Source organism: Gorilla gorilla, chromosome 3 (genome assembly GCF_029281585.2).
Source record: "Gorilla gorilla gorilla isolate KB3781 chromosome 3, NHGRI_mGorGor1-v2.1_pri, whole genome shotgun sequence".
In the NCBI taxonomy this organism is placed as follows: Eukaryota; Metazoa; Chordata; class Mammalia; order Primates; family Hominidae; genus Gorilla; species Gorilla gorilla.
In genome coordinates this window covers 165,528,122-165,544,183 of record NC_073227.2, presented here as the reverse complement: position 1 = coordinate 165,544,183, position 16,062 = coordinate 165,528,122, and the positions used below count along the sequence as shown (strand labels likewise).

The 16,062-nt window shown below is 39.6% G+C and overlaps 1 protein-coding gene across 2 annotated transcripts in view; it reads right to left on the bottom strand.

Annotated features, from left to right (window-relative positions):
* The window catches only part of HHIP (hedgehog interacting protein), a 99,191-nt gene extending 88,283 nt beyond the window's left edge, over nucleotides 1-10,908 (bottom strand). The window contains exons 1-2 of one of the 2 annotated variants that reach the window (XM_004040434.5): nucleotides 10,121-10,908; nucleotides 4,275-4,467 (exon numbers count right to left, since the gene is read on the bottom strand). In XM_004040434.5, coding sequence (XP_004040482.1) covers nucleotides 4,275-4,467; nucleotides 10,121-10,399 — 472 coding nt within the window. In that variant the 5' untranslated portion in view covers nucleotides 10,400-10,908. The remainder of the gene's footprint in view (nucleotides 1-4,274; nucleotides 4,468-10,120) is intronic. The other variant, XM_019025922.3, reaches the window with a different exon arrangement.
* Between the last annotated feature and the right edge of the window lie 5,154 nt (nucleotides 10,909-16,062).

Sequence of the window (16,062 nt, the reverse complement as noted above, 5' to 3'; positions counted from 1 at the left end):
GGCGGGGGGCACAGAGAAAAAGAGGCAAGCAGCTGGGAAGTGCTCCACGGGAGGGGCAAGGCAATTGGAAAGTTATTTTTCTTTGAAAAAAAATTCAAGGATTAGAAGCTGGGGAGAGGAATGAAGGCCATAGAAACATTTACTCATCTTTAGCAAGTCACCATTTGCAAAAGATAACTTTTCCCCTCCCTTCTTAAATGGGTAAGCATTCACATGAAAACTGCCTAATAGTGTTAAACAAGTCTCTTAGAGGTAAAAAGAGAAAAAAAACTAAATTGTTAAATCAAACTCTTTGCACAGTTTTGGGCTAGACCTTGTTTTGGAAATATTTACCATCAGGCAACAAAATCTCCATGCCTATATTATGCATGCAGGAAGACTGTCATACTATGGTCATATTTATAACTGGATATGTGAGTGAGAAATATAGTTTTAAGGTGATGTTTGCCAGAAGGGTCACAGAAAAATTTCAAAATGCAATTCAAAAGAAATTTCAAGCTTGCTTAAAAAAAATGTGTGTTTCAGCATTACTGTCTACTAACCAATACCATCTTAAGGTGAAATTAATAAACAATGCTGGTGGTCGATTCCAATTTAAAGGGAATTAGTAACTGGGACAAATATGAGGAAATGAGAAGTCATTTTCAAACGGAATATCTAAAGATTAATGAATACATATTCATAAACTTGGTGGCTCCAGAGGTACAATGCCTGCTTAGCAAATTAAGAAAAAATACAGAATGTTAACAATAAATTTACTCCAAGCTTCTTATGTAATTTAGACAAACTGAATAACCTAAGTGTGAAAACCAACTCAGAAGATTTTTACTTAAGTACATGGGCTTTTTTTTTTTTTTACAATCATGTAATTTTATTTGAATTTAAGTATCTAACACTTTTATTAATACTTTACCTTAAATGACACGATTCTGCAGTGAACAATGATGAATAGGGAGATTTTAACATTTATTGCCAGGGTTCCCTTTTGTTTGTCATTTAACTGAAAGTGCATGTTTAGCTCACTCGGGATCATCATAATATGGTCAGGTCTACTAATAATGAACAAACACCAAATATTCTAGCAGCTGTATTTTTTTTAAGTTCTGATCATTTATCAACTATCTTGGATCTGTAAATGTTCTCCTGGATCGTGAGCCTGGTTCTGCTATACCACAAAGCACCCTATAAATACTGACGTATAAAATAAATGCTTCCTTGGAGTATTCTGAGTTCTCCCTTTTCTCTCAGCATGTATTCCAGGGAAAAGTTATTTTTCCTCATTATATGTGCTGCTCATCATGATAAGGAAAAAAAAAAAGAGTTACTGACTCTTCATGAGTAAGACTTACTCATGAACATATCCTAATAGAAGTGGTGGATTTTGATATATCCATCTGTTTATTCCTTCTGGTTTACTCTCCTTGGGACTAAGAAGACACATGTGTAAGCTAACTGGCCAGGGTTAGGAATGGTTATGGACTAGAAAATTCAGTTGAATCAAACCCTTGACCTTGGCCTTCTTAGCAATAGGATTATACCAATTGAACTAATTGTGTGCAGACATTTCACGCTACAATAACCTACTGCTGAGAAGATGAGGTCGAAGAGTGATAAAAATCATTATGACTACAGGTACAGAGGAAGAAGCAAGGCCAATAGATGTCCATTGATATGCTTCCCATAGAGTGTGTTATGCCTTCTTTTAGTGACTAGCAAAGTAGCTACCCTGCTCAGTTAAGCAGAAGAAAAGTCCTGCAGAAACAAGTGGAGAGTTTTTGGCATTTTTAGAAGTTTTGAGAATTTACTTCCCTAAGTGAATTCACAACTGGAAAATATTATGATTAATAAAACTCTAGTATATTCTCACTATGTTGCTTTGTAATATCTTTTCCCATTTTTGGGAAAATAAGCAGACTATGACTATTTCTTAATTAAGCTTTCTAGGAAGTAGCTATCTTATAGGTATATGAATATTCTAAAGTGACTGTGCTTTCTTAAAGCCATGAAGTCAAAGCAAATGGTTAAGTCATTTATATGTACATTTCTTCATGCATTGGGCAATAAGGAACAAATGAAGATGTCTCTGGAATCATTTCTCTCTCCCAATTCTTCCAGCATTTGGCTTCTTTTAGCAAAATACATCCCTCGGGGTACCTTCCTCTTCAAGTTTTTGATTTGTAGAAAGATGAAGCTATTAATGAGGATGGTCAAAATATGTTGATTAGTTTCTTCTAAAAAAGAATCACAAAGTAGCTGTTCCAACACTTTGAACTTCAGAGGAAAGTGAACCATATCATTAAATCAACTTAAGGGAAAACTATTAAAATTTGCTTTTATAGTAATTTCCAAAAAATCTGTGTTCCACAATTGTAAAGACACTTCTGTGCTGGGGGCAGGGGCAGGGAAGGGTGGGGATTAGCATCTTATTTATTGTACTTTAGGAAATGGTAACCTACATGCCAAGGATCAATCCAGGCAACAAATCGATTAGCATAAGTAATGCAAAGAGTGTGTTATTACAGCTCACTTTTGGGGCAAGTATTGAGAATGATCATTAGCATTTGAGGTACGCAGGGGCAGCCCCCTCTGCTTGTCGGTAAAGCCTTCCAGAGTCTCTGGAAAGCACCGTTGCTGCTCTGTCCACTTCTAGAGTGGAGCTTTCATCTGGTTATCTTTCAAAGCAGCCTGGGTGGCCACCAAAAGCACTTGACATCTTGATGCACTTCAGCAGTTTTACATATATACAAACTTTGTAGAAAAATAAATTTGTCATTCGTCACCACATATGTTGATCTGGGGAGCGAGGTGCTTGCAGTTCTGGCTCTGAGCTGTTTGCTGTGCTCTCTCTTTCAGTGGATATTACTTTTATTTTATTGTTTTTGGAAGCTAAAATTACTTCAAATATATAAAGACCCCCACAGTTAAGTCCCCAAATCTAGCATGTTATAGTTATCTAAAGTAGATAATGGTAAATAAAAATGCTAAGTGTTGATATCACTTTCAATTTATAGTCCTAAAGGCAAATGTTCAAGACTTGAAGTTTCCAGCAAACATTTATGGTATCTAATCTGTTATCACTTCTTTGTAGGCCATCTAGGCAACCGTGACCTATTCTACTTTGCTTTGGGGAATGTGATAAAGAGGAAGAAACAGCTGCTTGAGAAAAGGCTTAGAAACATGGCTGTGGTTTATGAAGACAATAATAATATTTTCATATTGAAAGGGTTTAGATATATGTTATGCTAGATGCAAAGGAGCAAGCAACCCTAGTCAAAATGTTCTATAAGGTTATTAAGAGAGCTTTATTAAAAATACAAAAGTCTACACTTTCCTGGGTCAGAGAAAAAAGTAAAATGTACATAGCACTTAAAAAAATTCTCTCGGTGCATTCTACGGTTCTTAAAGCTTGTCTTTTCCTTAAATACTGCTTAATCTTCAGTAGATTTGTGTGCGACTTTGCCCAACTAAACAGAATGTCTTGTTAAATTATTTTCTTCCTCTATGTTGAGTCTTCCAACTAAAGCAACAGCAACCAAAATTTACAAATTTTTGATGATAAAAATTAATCAATGAATATATATGCTTATTGGAGTCCAAACTGCAATAGTGACTAGGCATGTTCATGACACTATATGCATAAGAAATTCCATATCTCTCCTATCACCTTCTCATTGTATAACTTTGATTAAGGCGTTTGACTTCTCCCAAGGCTCAGATTTCCTCATCTGCCAATTGGAGAGGACTCCACTGTTCCTACCTAGCTTACAGGGTTTTTGAGGAGAAAATTAGTCATTTTATGTGAAAGTGCTTTGTAAGATATTACTTTTTGGATTCCTAATCATATTTTGTTTAATGATCTATCTTACAAGTCAGTGGACTTTCTCCAATATATATATGTATCAGCTATGTAGAAGAAGACGCTGCCTTGATATTGAAGCTGATGTTACGGTAAAGAAGGCACCAACAAGGAGTTTGGATTGAGAATCCAACGTGTGTAAAGATTACCACCTGTAATCTGTTAAGCTGTTATTACCAGCTTAACAAGAAATATATAACAAGTCAACAAAACCAATTATAATATTTGCAGACTGAAATTACAATATTCCCTTTAGAGGCAGTAAAAGTTATAAATTTGGAAATGTTAATTATGAGGTAAAATAGGTATTTTTAAAGGCAAGATAAATTTTACAAGTTTTGTAAATAAGCATTTAAGTACAAGTATCTTACAAGGATATTTTACAGTGGTTTATTTTACTTATGCATTTTTTTCTTACCTGGAATATGGCCTCGGCAAGTGTAAAAGAATTCTTTGCAATAGTCTTTGCAGAGCAGAGGAAGTACTAGGTCTCTTTCCAAGACTTCTCTCTCAGGTGAGTGGAACAGGCTTTGAGAATGTGGAGAGCAAAGTGCACATTTGATTTCCTCCAGTAACTTCCCACATTCTGTGTTGTTGGTAACAGAAAATATCTGAAAGCCATAAATCAGAAACAAACATTTTTTTAGTAGGTAAATTTAGGTTTAGTTATTATTATTATTTTTTGCAATTGTGTAAGTAGAAAAGTCTAATTTAGCCAATGAAGTTTTTTGAAAAGAATTACTGTGTCACAATACAGAATGCCTTTATAAGGATACAAGTATAGTCTCTGGAGCTGGGCTGGGAGAACAAAGGACAGGGATACATAAAAGTGCTTCTTATTCCTGCAAATCAAAGACTTCATCTGTACTTCAGGTGTGAAAAATTAAAAGGCAATTATATTTAGACTCTTTAAGCCTTTATCACTTCATTCTGCCTCAAGTATATACTGAATGATATTTAAAATTCCAACCTTTGTCCAACCGCATGCAAAACAGAATTTTTCAAGACATGGCTTATTTGTGTCTTACATGAAAATCTATTTCATTCCTGAAATTCTTAATATGATAATGTCAAAAATATACTTGGGTTACATTTTTTTAAAATTTCAATTAGTTTTCAATCTGCAGACTGCATTAGGGAAAATTTTCTAAAGTAGGATTTGCTGTTCATGTTTTATAAAAATAATATCCAAAGTGCAATCAAACAGGTTTAAAACCAATTTTTATTATTCATTATATCTTAGCCAGGAAAAATTTTTTAACTAGGTCCTCAGGTATGTTATATGCATGAATAAACACAAGAGTTTAACGAAGTGTTTTTGAATAATATGTAGTGAATTTTAATGAAAAATGGCGTACCTTCATCACAATTTTTACAATGACATGTCTTTGATTTCAAGAAGACCATTTTGAGTTACTGAGTCATTGAGTTTAGCAATTAGTGGACAGAATAGGTCTTGTTGTTTAGCAGTAACTTTAAAAACCTGACTTCAGAATCTCCTTTAATCTATATAGAAGGCAATATCAACACAATATTTGACATGTGAAATGTAGTGCTGTCAAAATCAAGTATTGATTTTTTATATTAAAAACATCATAATGGAATTGAATTTTATACCTTTTCCCAATTCATCTAACTATATTTATACTTTATTACTTCTTTAGAACTGTCAACCAAAATTAGCATTTTAAATTCTAGAGCACTGTTTTAAACAAATATTCCATTCACAAATTAAGGTTCTAATTTGGGTAAATCTATGGCTTCTGTTTTTTGGGATAATGATATTCTAGGTCATCACAAAAATTTGAATCTGCAAGAGCAAAGTAACGAAAAAAATTGAATACAAGCATACTGAAATTTTAGTATGCAGCAAGTCCAATAGAAGTTATCATATTTTGGAAAAATGTATAATGGGTTGTAGCTACAATATTCAGAAAGGTTATTATTAATCACAATTATATGTACTGTCTTATCAATTTATTTAAATAACAATTGCTTAAATGGATAAAATTTTCTAAAAGGAAACATACACTACACACTTAGAATGTGCATTCCAAGAATGTTTTAAATGCCTTTTATCGTCCATACTCTGGCAGACCTCACCAGATCTATTTAATATTAATAGTGTTCAACTGTGTTCTGTTTGTTTATCATATAGCAATTCTGTTTGTTTATCATATGACAGTCCACTAAGAACAAAACAACTGCAGGATGCTGAAGGCACCTCTTTTGCTGGCTGAAAAACTGGAATGTAATTACCTTTGGTTTTATGGAGATTATGCATTCTTCCATTTTTTATAGCTGAAAACAAAATGATCCTCGTATACTCTCTCATCTGCTATCCAGGAAGAGCTTGATTTTAGTGCCTAAGGAATTTTGTCTTTTACAATTTTTGGAATGTGTTCTGGTCACAGATCTCTCATCAAACGTTTCAGAAGTAGGATTCAATAAATTATCTGAAATCAAGTATAATATTATTCTTTTTAAAGTTTCATGCTGTTCCGGCCCAGCAGGATGGTAACATTTTTGCTCTGTGTGAGGTCTGCAGTGTAAATACCTATTTGAAGATAGATAGAGCCATCATTCTGGCTTTGGTTTCAATGAACCAATAGTCTTACTGAAGTCAATTAAACTGACTCAGCCAAAGCTGCAACAGTGTTTTAGACAGATGAGTCTGGGTGTGTGTAGGGTAATTTCTTCCTCTTTTCTGCCTGTATGTCTGTGTCTTATATAGGTCCTTAACTTTATTTCTGATGATGCCGTCAATCTTAAGAAGAAATTTAAGCTAATTTCCTGTTTCAATTTTTAAAAGCCATATACAAAACCATCACAGTGGTTTAAACTAAATATACTTCAGAAATCATGTAAAACTTCGAAACATTATTACAGCATGCCTAGTAATCATTGTGGCTGTTGCTAATTTATAACATCTGGCAGGTCATCCTTTAATCTTTAGCCGCACGAAAGTAAAATCCATAGAAGAAGGGTAAGATAAATAGGGGATACACAGTAAAGTGTGGCCTCCAACTATAGCTTATCAACAAATAGTAAAATGGGTGACAGAGACCTTCTGTATTTCTCTTTATTTACCAAGTAACTAAACAAAGAGGGCAAAAGGCACCCACATGGGTTCGATGAGGGGACAAAAGGAGAAAATACATGACAGTATATTAAGATGTCGCCTTAAGATCACTTGGTACACAAAAAGTTATTTCTAAAAATCATATGCCTACAAGGTGGTTCAGCTGTTGGGCAGAACACATGTGTCTCTGAACTATAGTGCTGGATTATGTCATTAAAGAGTTCAGTTTCAATTTTAGGCTAATATGTAAATAGATCATTGTACTAAGGCAGCTGTTAAAGGGACCCCAGGATGAGTTATTTGTTTAGTTGGATGTGTTCAACAATAGCCTTTGTCCCTGAAAGAGCCAGAGCAAACAAATGATTGTAAAAGGGCACACTTGAAAACAATTACTTTTCACCCATTCCTTGACAGCTTTGGCTGTGAAACCACCCAAGGTAGAGAGAGCTTCTATGCCTCTGTGGCTACAAGTTAAGTTTTAGAAATGGGGGTATTTCAGTTGGTTGCAGATTCAGTTTGGTTAATAAGAATTAGATCCTTTTAGCATGCTGTATTTAGAAAGTGCGAAAATATTGCTAAGATAATATGACTTCCTAAATTTTGACAGTACTTATTTGTCATGGTAGTTAACAATCTTATTACAATATACAACATTATTAAAATATACAAAAAATTAAAATAGAGCATAATTCCATGGCTAAAGAATTGAACTCAAGTCTAGTTCATTAAAAAAAATTTCTTAGCCTAGAAACAGGACTTAATTGCATAGCTGAGCATGCTAATATTCCTACCTAGTTTGCTACTATCTATTTGTCTAAGAAATTTCTTCCTGTAGGAAAAAGCTACTACTGTAGTTTCTTGAAAAGCTGCAGAAATCTTTCTGGGGAATTTTTTTTTCTTCCATAAACAAAAAAGGGCCCTTTCAAATAGCAATCATCTCTCCTGTATACACATTATGAAATAAGATCCTAACATATATTATAATCCAGGAAGGCTTAGGGGAAAAAGGGAAACACTGAAGTTTATTATAAAATAACATGTTTTAAAAATTATTAAAACTTGAGAACTAACATAGGTCAAGAATGCATATGCATAGCTATAGCAAATCTCTGTTTTGAACAATTTGGGTATTGTTGATTTATAAACCTCTTGTAATAGAACCAGCAAAAGTCTAGTGTACCAAACTTAATTCAGACACACTTTCCAAATGAGTAGGGGTTTGTTGGAGACTGAAAGCACATAAAACAGAAAGGAATGTATATAGTTAACATGGCAGATTGCTTCCTAAAGAATGATTTCTTTAAAAAAATTTTTATATAACTTCTCTTAAGGGCTATAACTCCCCGTGGTCCCATCCCCCTTCCCCTTCTCCCCACCATTTAGTCAAGAACAAAATTTTCATTCCACATGTCTCTGGAAGAGTTGAGTATTGCAGGGGTCTCTAGATCATCAGTATATTCATAGTACGTATTGCACCAAGGGAGACTTAATGGCAAATATTTCTAAACTTTTCTCTGAATTTCCTGGTTCTTTAGGGCTCCTGATAAAACCTTTAAGGTGACCTGAATATAGCTATTTTGAAACTTAATTCAATTGCAACACAGGAGCTTAAAGACATTGCTTTGAATAAAATCCTGGAATATCTGTTCCCTGAATCTCAGGCTCCTGCTGCATATGGTAAGAATAAAAAGAGAGTTGCAGCTGAAAACCTGCAGCAAGACAGTTCTCACTCATCTGGGAATAGAAGGAGTTGGACAAATGCTCCCTCAAAAGGCATGAACATTTGGACAGAGCTGGGGACTGAAAGAGAATGATGTTCTCTAGTTTCACCCATTAGTGAACCAACTAACAAATACAATGGTGTTGTTGTTATTCTTTTGCCATAAGCAACAGGACTCTGTGTGTGGGCAGCAGTTTAGTGGGGAGGAGGATAAGTCGACCCCTTTTTGTCCTATTGATTTTTTCCTATTTGCATGACTTGAGCAAATTAAATGATGCAATATGGCTTTTTGTTACAAAACAAAGTGAGAGATACCACCCAGACACATATGTTGATTCGTAGGAGCTGTTTACATGAGAATAGAGTGAAATCTACCGTGAACTGAGCATAAAAATTAGATTCAGCCTGGGTATTTTTTTTTTTTATTATGCCTGGGCCAGCAAGACTGAAGCACAAGTTTTCCAAGAGTCTCTCAGACCTTGACAACTGGCAGTGTTCTAACAGAGGAATTCTTAATTAAACCTAAAATGGGGAAAGGGAGGGGGAGCAAAGACACCTGATTGTTTATTTCACGTGCAGTGATTGTTAATGATGTGAGCCAGCAATGATTCCTTGAAGTACAGTAGATACCACCCATGACTGCATCTCCTGGCAAGAACGATATTGCAAACTCAAAAACAAGCGTGCCTTTACAGTCAACAAACACCATGTTAGTATTTAGTTAAACTTATTAACACAAGGATAACGTAAATGCCATTACTCTTAAAACAAATTCTTAGAGTAAATCTTCCAAGACACCAACTGACCCTGAAAGTCTGAATTTATAATGTTACAAAATGACGGAGAATCGTCTCAGTTTTATGTGATAAATAACGCCCCAGCAAAATCTTTCGCCAGTTTTTTTCAGGTCCCTAACCGGAGGACCAGGAGTTCCTTTCTGTTGGTTTAACTAATGTAATGCAAGACACCCCCCTCTGACGGGGCTGGGGATCATAAACCAACCATGCTTCAACATCCTTTACGATTCAATCCTCTCCCTAACCGAGCACGTGGAGAAAACAGCACAAATCTTTTTACCCTAGAAAAATAAACCGGAAACCACAGCCACCTTAATTTACAGTTTCACCGCAGCCAATGCCCCATTCGATCCAAAACACACTGTTCATCGCGATTCTTTTAAAATATTTACCCAGCCCAGGGTGCGGGTACCGCAGAAGCGTCTGTTTTCAGAGATAGGCAAGTTTGCACAGCATCCCGACCGCGGACTCTGGGGGAGGAAATGCTACTTGCTTACCCCAGAGCAACACACAACGGAATCACGTTAGCGCTTTAGAAAAGTTATGAAAAGAACTCCCCCAAAGAAGTTTTGACCTTTTTACAGCCACCGGCTTTGCCAGAGCCACGGGGAACCCCACCCAGCCAATATGCCAAGTACGCATCCGTGAAGCCGGTGAGTGCCTACCTTATTATCCAGGCGCCCCAGCCCCGGGCTGTCACTCCGCAGGCAGCAGGACAGCCGAGGGTAGAAGCCACCGCACAGCATCTCTCCCCCACTCAGCAGCTCCAGCTGGGACATCATCCTCCTGTCTCTCCTTTTCAGGCGCTTCGGGGGGTTCCCATTCAGGCACCTTCTCCTCCTTGCTCCGCTCCCTTCGTTTCTTTCCCCAAACTTAGCATCTCCTTCAAAGAAGCCCAGAGCCACGGCCAGCAGCAGCAGCTTAAAGGAGAGCATCTTCAGCATCGTCTGCCCAGAGCAGCAGGGGCTGGGCGCGGGAGGATGGGGGGGAAAGCCACTGCCCAGCAGGGGCACTAGGGCGCAGCTCCAGGAGGAGTTTGCGGGGCTGTAGGGCACTCCAGAGACAGAGGGAGGTGGCGGGGACAAAAATATGTACAGCGATGCAACTTTGCAAAAAATAAAAGACGCGGCGATGGGTCCAATGCCTTAGGGGAGCCCGAGGAGCGAGATAAAGTTGTGCGGATGACACCGTTTGCAGTTGTGCCAGTGTCAGTTGGGTTGGGGGCTTTCTGCTGGGGCTGGGAAGTGGGAGGAGGAGAAGGAGTTGGAAGAGGAGGAAGAAAAGGAGAGGACAGCCACAGATGTTCACTTGTCCGTGTAACGGGAGTTGTTTAGGTGGGACAGTAGCAGGAACAGAAACGGCGACGGCGGCGGCGGGGCAGGCGGAGGCAGGGCCAGCGCTGGGCTCTAGATGATGCTGAGGTCTCCTCTGCCGGCGGCTGCAGCTTCTCACACAGCCTCTCATGTTTCGTTCCCTCTTTTCTTCTTCTTTTTAACTAGCGCGCGGGGAGGTGCTGCCACAGCGCGCCCCTTGACGTCACCGCTTCTCGCGCGCCCCCGCCCAGGGTGGAGGGAAGGGGAGGGGGCGGCCCCCGCGCGAGCGCGTCCCCCGGGCCCCGGCGGCCTCCCTGCTGCGGCGGGGAGGGGCGGCTAGCCGCGACGGCGGCGGACGGAGGGGGAGGGCCGCGAGCCTTCGGAGCCAGCCTCGAGGGTGCTGAACCCCGCGCGCCCGCCTCGCCGCGGCCCCCGGGTGGGGGCGTCCACGGCCCGGGTTCCCGGCGGGCTTGGGGCAGGGACGCAGTCCGGAGATTCCGGGACTGCCCGGCTGCTGCAGCCCGCAGGCTGCTCTCTCCTCCCCGCTTCCCCTCCGCACTGCCTGGGCTAAAGGCGGCCAAGCTGAGGCTCCGAGAGAAAGTAAGTAAGAGTGGGCGGTAGGAGGTGGGAAGGGAGGGACCCCTTCCAGGGCCATCCCCACCCCAGCCCCCCGGCCCGCCCCTCGCCCCGTGGGAGGGTGAACTAAGTGGGCTGGAGCGGACGGGAGGGAGCTTTTGGGCCCCTTTGTCTCCCCCAGCCGCACTGACACCCCCATTTTCCACACTGATTTTTCAACGTGAAGCTCAAGTCCTCAAAGATCTTTCTTGGGGTCTGACTTAGAGGCAGGGGGACATCCCAGATGCCGTTGAGTAGGCTGAGATGGTTTGGAGACTCATCCTCGCCGGAGGTCCTGCAAGCCACTGAAGTGGCACAGACGCGTGTGCGCGGAGTGGGGCGGTGTGTCGGGCCACAGGCCAAGCCCGAGTCGGCCTCCCAGAGTGTTTGCCACGGTTTGGGCGGGTTAGTCCCCGACGCCCCTTTCAGGGCCCCACATGTGTTCGGGAATAAGCCGGGCCCCGCTGGTACCATCTGGGAACACAAGTTCTTGGGCCGCAGGTGGACGGAGAGAGAAGCTGGGCGCGGAATTAGTGTTCGTTTTAACACACACACACACACACACACACACACACACACACACACACACACACCTGCACGCACGCGCGCGCAGTCCCTGGGGAGAGGTTCTCCCGGGTGTAGAAACAGAGGCGTTAGATCTGGAGAAAGAATTAGATGCAAGTCTGAGGGCATCCAGAAGCGCTGTGCTCTACTTATCCCCGTGTATACAAGTAAATTAACCTTTTCCCCAGCTAGACAGAGTCTGTGTAAATAGTGTGTCTAAAAAGATGTCTACGTTATCAGGAGCGGTGACTTGAGGTTTACTGGATCCCTGCAAGTTGGCATCAGGACGAGCTTCTATAGGGTTGCCCACAAAATGCGCTTCTAGCCCACTTGGGTATTTAACAGAGAAGCTGATTTCCCAGAAGATGGGCTTTGATGAGGAGATAAGGCAGTTGTCCCATTTTGGCAATGGAGGAATGTTCACCACATTTGGGTTTGCCTCACTTGTTGGACATTGATTTCGCCAAGCGATTGCAAAAGTTGGTGATGGTTGAGGTGGGCAGTTGATTAAATTAATCACTTCTGGTCACAGTGGCTAGGTAAGGCTTCTGTCTTTTTCACTTCCTGAGCCTGGATATTAGTGAAGTTAGGTTTTTCCCAAAAGAGATGACACATCAGAATAACTGAAAAGAATCTGCTAGGATGTTTGGCCCAGTCCTCAGCTAAATGTAGGGCCCCCATGACATATTTAACATTTTCCCCAGGGGCTGTTGTATACACATGACTTCTTCATGCATGTGATTGTAAGTCCCACTTTGGATCTCACATGCTTTTTTTTATCTGACATTCTTTCTGCTTTGAGGACTTTTAATATAAAATTAATCAGAAAGCAGTAAGCACTTTAAGACTTTAAACTCATTAATAGATCTCCAGATGAATCTCATCAAATTTAAATCACTTGCACAATTTCATCTCATTAGGTAGTTTGAGAATAAGGACTCGGATCCAATCTGCTTTCCACTATCTAACCCTTTATTCCCAAATGCCAGTTTTATATTCTTTTTCCAAAATAAAAGTCCTTCTAAAATCGTATTTCAGTGGTTTGAGCTCCTACTCTGATAAATTCCTGTTAGTAGTTTTGAAACAGGCCTTTCTTATGGCTTATACTTCAAGACTAAGGCCACTTAAAGGTAAATTTATTTTGGTTTTAAAATACTATGCATCTGTTATAACCCATGACCCTAAGATATAGAAAGTTTATAAAAGATTACTGAAATAAGACATGCTTGTTATTTCTTGATATATGGAAATTAGAATTGATTTCATATACTGTTTGTCCTGAAAGTCAATAAATTGGGTCACTTAGGAGATAGCTTGAGCTTATTCTTAGTGTTACTGATATAATTTCTAAACAGTTACTAAGCAGTGTTATACAAATGGACTAACTTCTGATTTGTTTTTTCCAGAGGGAAAATTGCAACCCTTGCCTACAACCAGACTGACAGCATAATTTCTTAGGAATCAAGAATCAATACAGGGTTATTTCTTTAGATTAAACCTTAAAAGCCCCCCTTGGAGGCTGAAGAAGCAGAGGATAGCCATGCACACACTCGAACGTGAAAAATGGTCCTCTTTCATTGGAGAGGTCTCCCTCTTCAGCTAAACCGACAGAGTGGTGAAAAGAAGAAGGGACCCCTTGTTGACCAAAATAATCCAGACAAATCAAATCGGCCCTTTCCAGCAAGGAGTAGAACAGCCCAAGGGTGGCTAGATCACATCTTCTGCTCACACCACCACTGAGCAACCCTCTCCAGGACTGCCACCTATGCGCAGGTCATGCCCTGTGCAAGAGCACCTAAAGTGGGAGCTGAAGTCCTGCCCAGGCTCCATTCACCAAGCAGAGCTTATGTTGCTGTGTGTCTGTGTCTACCCAGAGGATGTGGGTCCTTTTTAAAATGTGCACCAACGCATCTTGTATGAACTGGCACTAGCTCGGACCATCCCACCCTCATACCCTGGTCCTATCCAGGGTTATATTCCCTACTTTAGAAGAATTAATTATTCTTATGAACGTATTTAGTTTATTGTAAAAAATGAAATATATGAAACAAATTGAAATTAATTTCAGAGGTAAAGGTCAGAATATTACCATGTATGTGAATTATGTTTGTATGTATTTGTATATATCAAGAGAGTTATATGAATATACATTTTTGTGTATCAGAAGTGAGGACAATTTAACTTTGTTAAGTGTTTGAAATAAAATTATTTTGAGTTTTGGAATCAGTTTTATGTATGGATTTCTGGCCTTCACAGAAATATGTACTATTTAATTCCATTTCAACAAATATATATTAAGTGTCAGGCACCGTGCTAAACAGTATGTATATAGTACTGAAAAATAATGCAAACACCCTGCTTCTAGATAGTTAATAATCTAGTATAGAAGACAAATGATAAGGTCACAAATAAAATTACAGTTATAAATTGTGGTAAAGGGTGTGAAAGAAATGCTAAGGTACAGAATAACAAAGCACACCTATTTCAGATTAAGTGACTGGAAAAAACTTCTCTGGGAAAATGACATTTCAGTTGAGACTTAGGATGACTTGGAAGGAGTACGAAGTGAGTCCAACCACTGTTTAAAGTATAGGATCTTTTGAGTTCAGAATATAATTTGATACATTTGAGGAGAAGTGCAGAATAGATAACTCAGAATGGAAAGGCTAGAGGCCAAATTCATAGATTTTTAGTTTATAGACTCCAGGTAACTAATTAAGTTAGTTCCATGTATTTGTCATTTCCTTTTGTTTTTGCAAGTGCCCTTTCTTTCCTACCTCATACTTATCCATCTTTGTCTCTTTCTTTAAATTCTGGCTTAACAGCAACCTCTTCTAAGAATTATTCTAGTTTGAATGGCCTTTCAAGCATTGCACCTCATCTAACAAGCATATAGATACATTTTATTTATTTTCTTTTGTGCATCATTGGTAAATACCTGAGATGTTTTTATATGTGCAAGTTGAATATTCATGAGATTATAATCTCCAGAAGGGCAGGAATTGCATTTCCTTCTTTGGAGACCCCAACATAGTTTAGTTTAGACTCATAGTACAGCAACCGGCCTCTCAATAAATGCTGCTGAGTGGCTGATCTTGATTGAGTTGATAATTTTTAAAGGTTTAAAATGGAGCTCATATTTGCATTATAAAAACTTTAAATTGGGCCAGGCACAGTGTTTTGCCCCTGTAATCCCAGCAATTGGGGAGTCCAAGGTAGGAGGATTGATTGAGCCCCAGAGTTGGAGACCAACCTGGGCAACGTAGTGAGACTCCATCTCTAAAAAAATTAGAAAAATTATCCGGGCATGGTGGAGCACACCTGTAGTCCCAACTACTTGGGAAGCTGAGGTGGGGGGATCACTTGAGCCCAGGAGATCAAGGCTGCAGTGAGCTATGATTGCACTGCACTCCAGCCTGGGTGACAGAACAAGACCTTGTCTCAAAAAGTAAATTGTGAAATAGAAGAAAGCACACAATTTAAAGTGCACCATCACTAAAGAAGTGCAGCTGACCTTGCTATTAAAGTGTGATTCCACAGAGGAAGGACGGCCAGCAAAGCGAGGCAATAAATACACAGCCTTTAAAAATTAAAGATTGGTTATAATTCAGGTAAATGGGCACAATGGTAGGGCTGCTTCTAGGATTTTTTCTACAGTTAGTCTTTCTTTCAAAAGTCAGCACCTACTGTGTGCCAGAGCCTGCTCTGGACCCTAGGAACACAGCAGTGAACAAAACTTTTTTCATGGAACTCATATTCTAATGGGGAAGACGGGTAACAGATATAGAGTATACCAGATGGGGAGGAATGCTGCAGAGAAAAGGGAGCATGGGGAAAGATTGCAGGGGTTGGGAGAAATAATAATTTTGTATACATTGTCAGGAAAAGTGTTTACTGGGGCAATATTTGGGCAGAGACAAGAAACAAGGGCAGAGAAATAGCCAGGGTCCACATTGCATGGGATCTTATAAGGTATGTTATGGATTTAGACTCTTAATTCAGAATGAGATGGTTTTCAATCAGGGGCCTTTGTCAGAAATAAACCATGCTAGCTATTTTCACAGTGCAAATTACATATGAGGAATTAGTTAAATAGATGTCAGGGAACTGAAAAG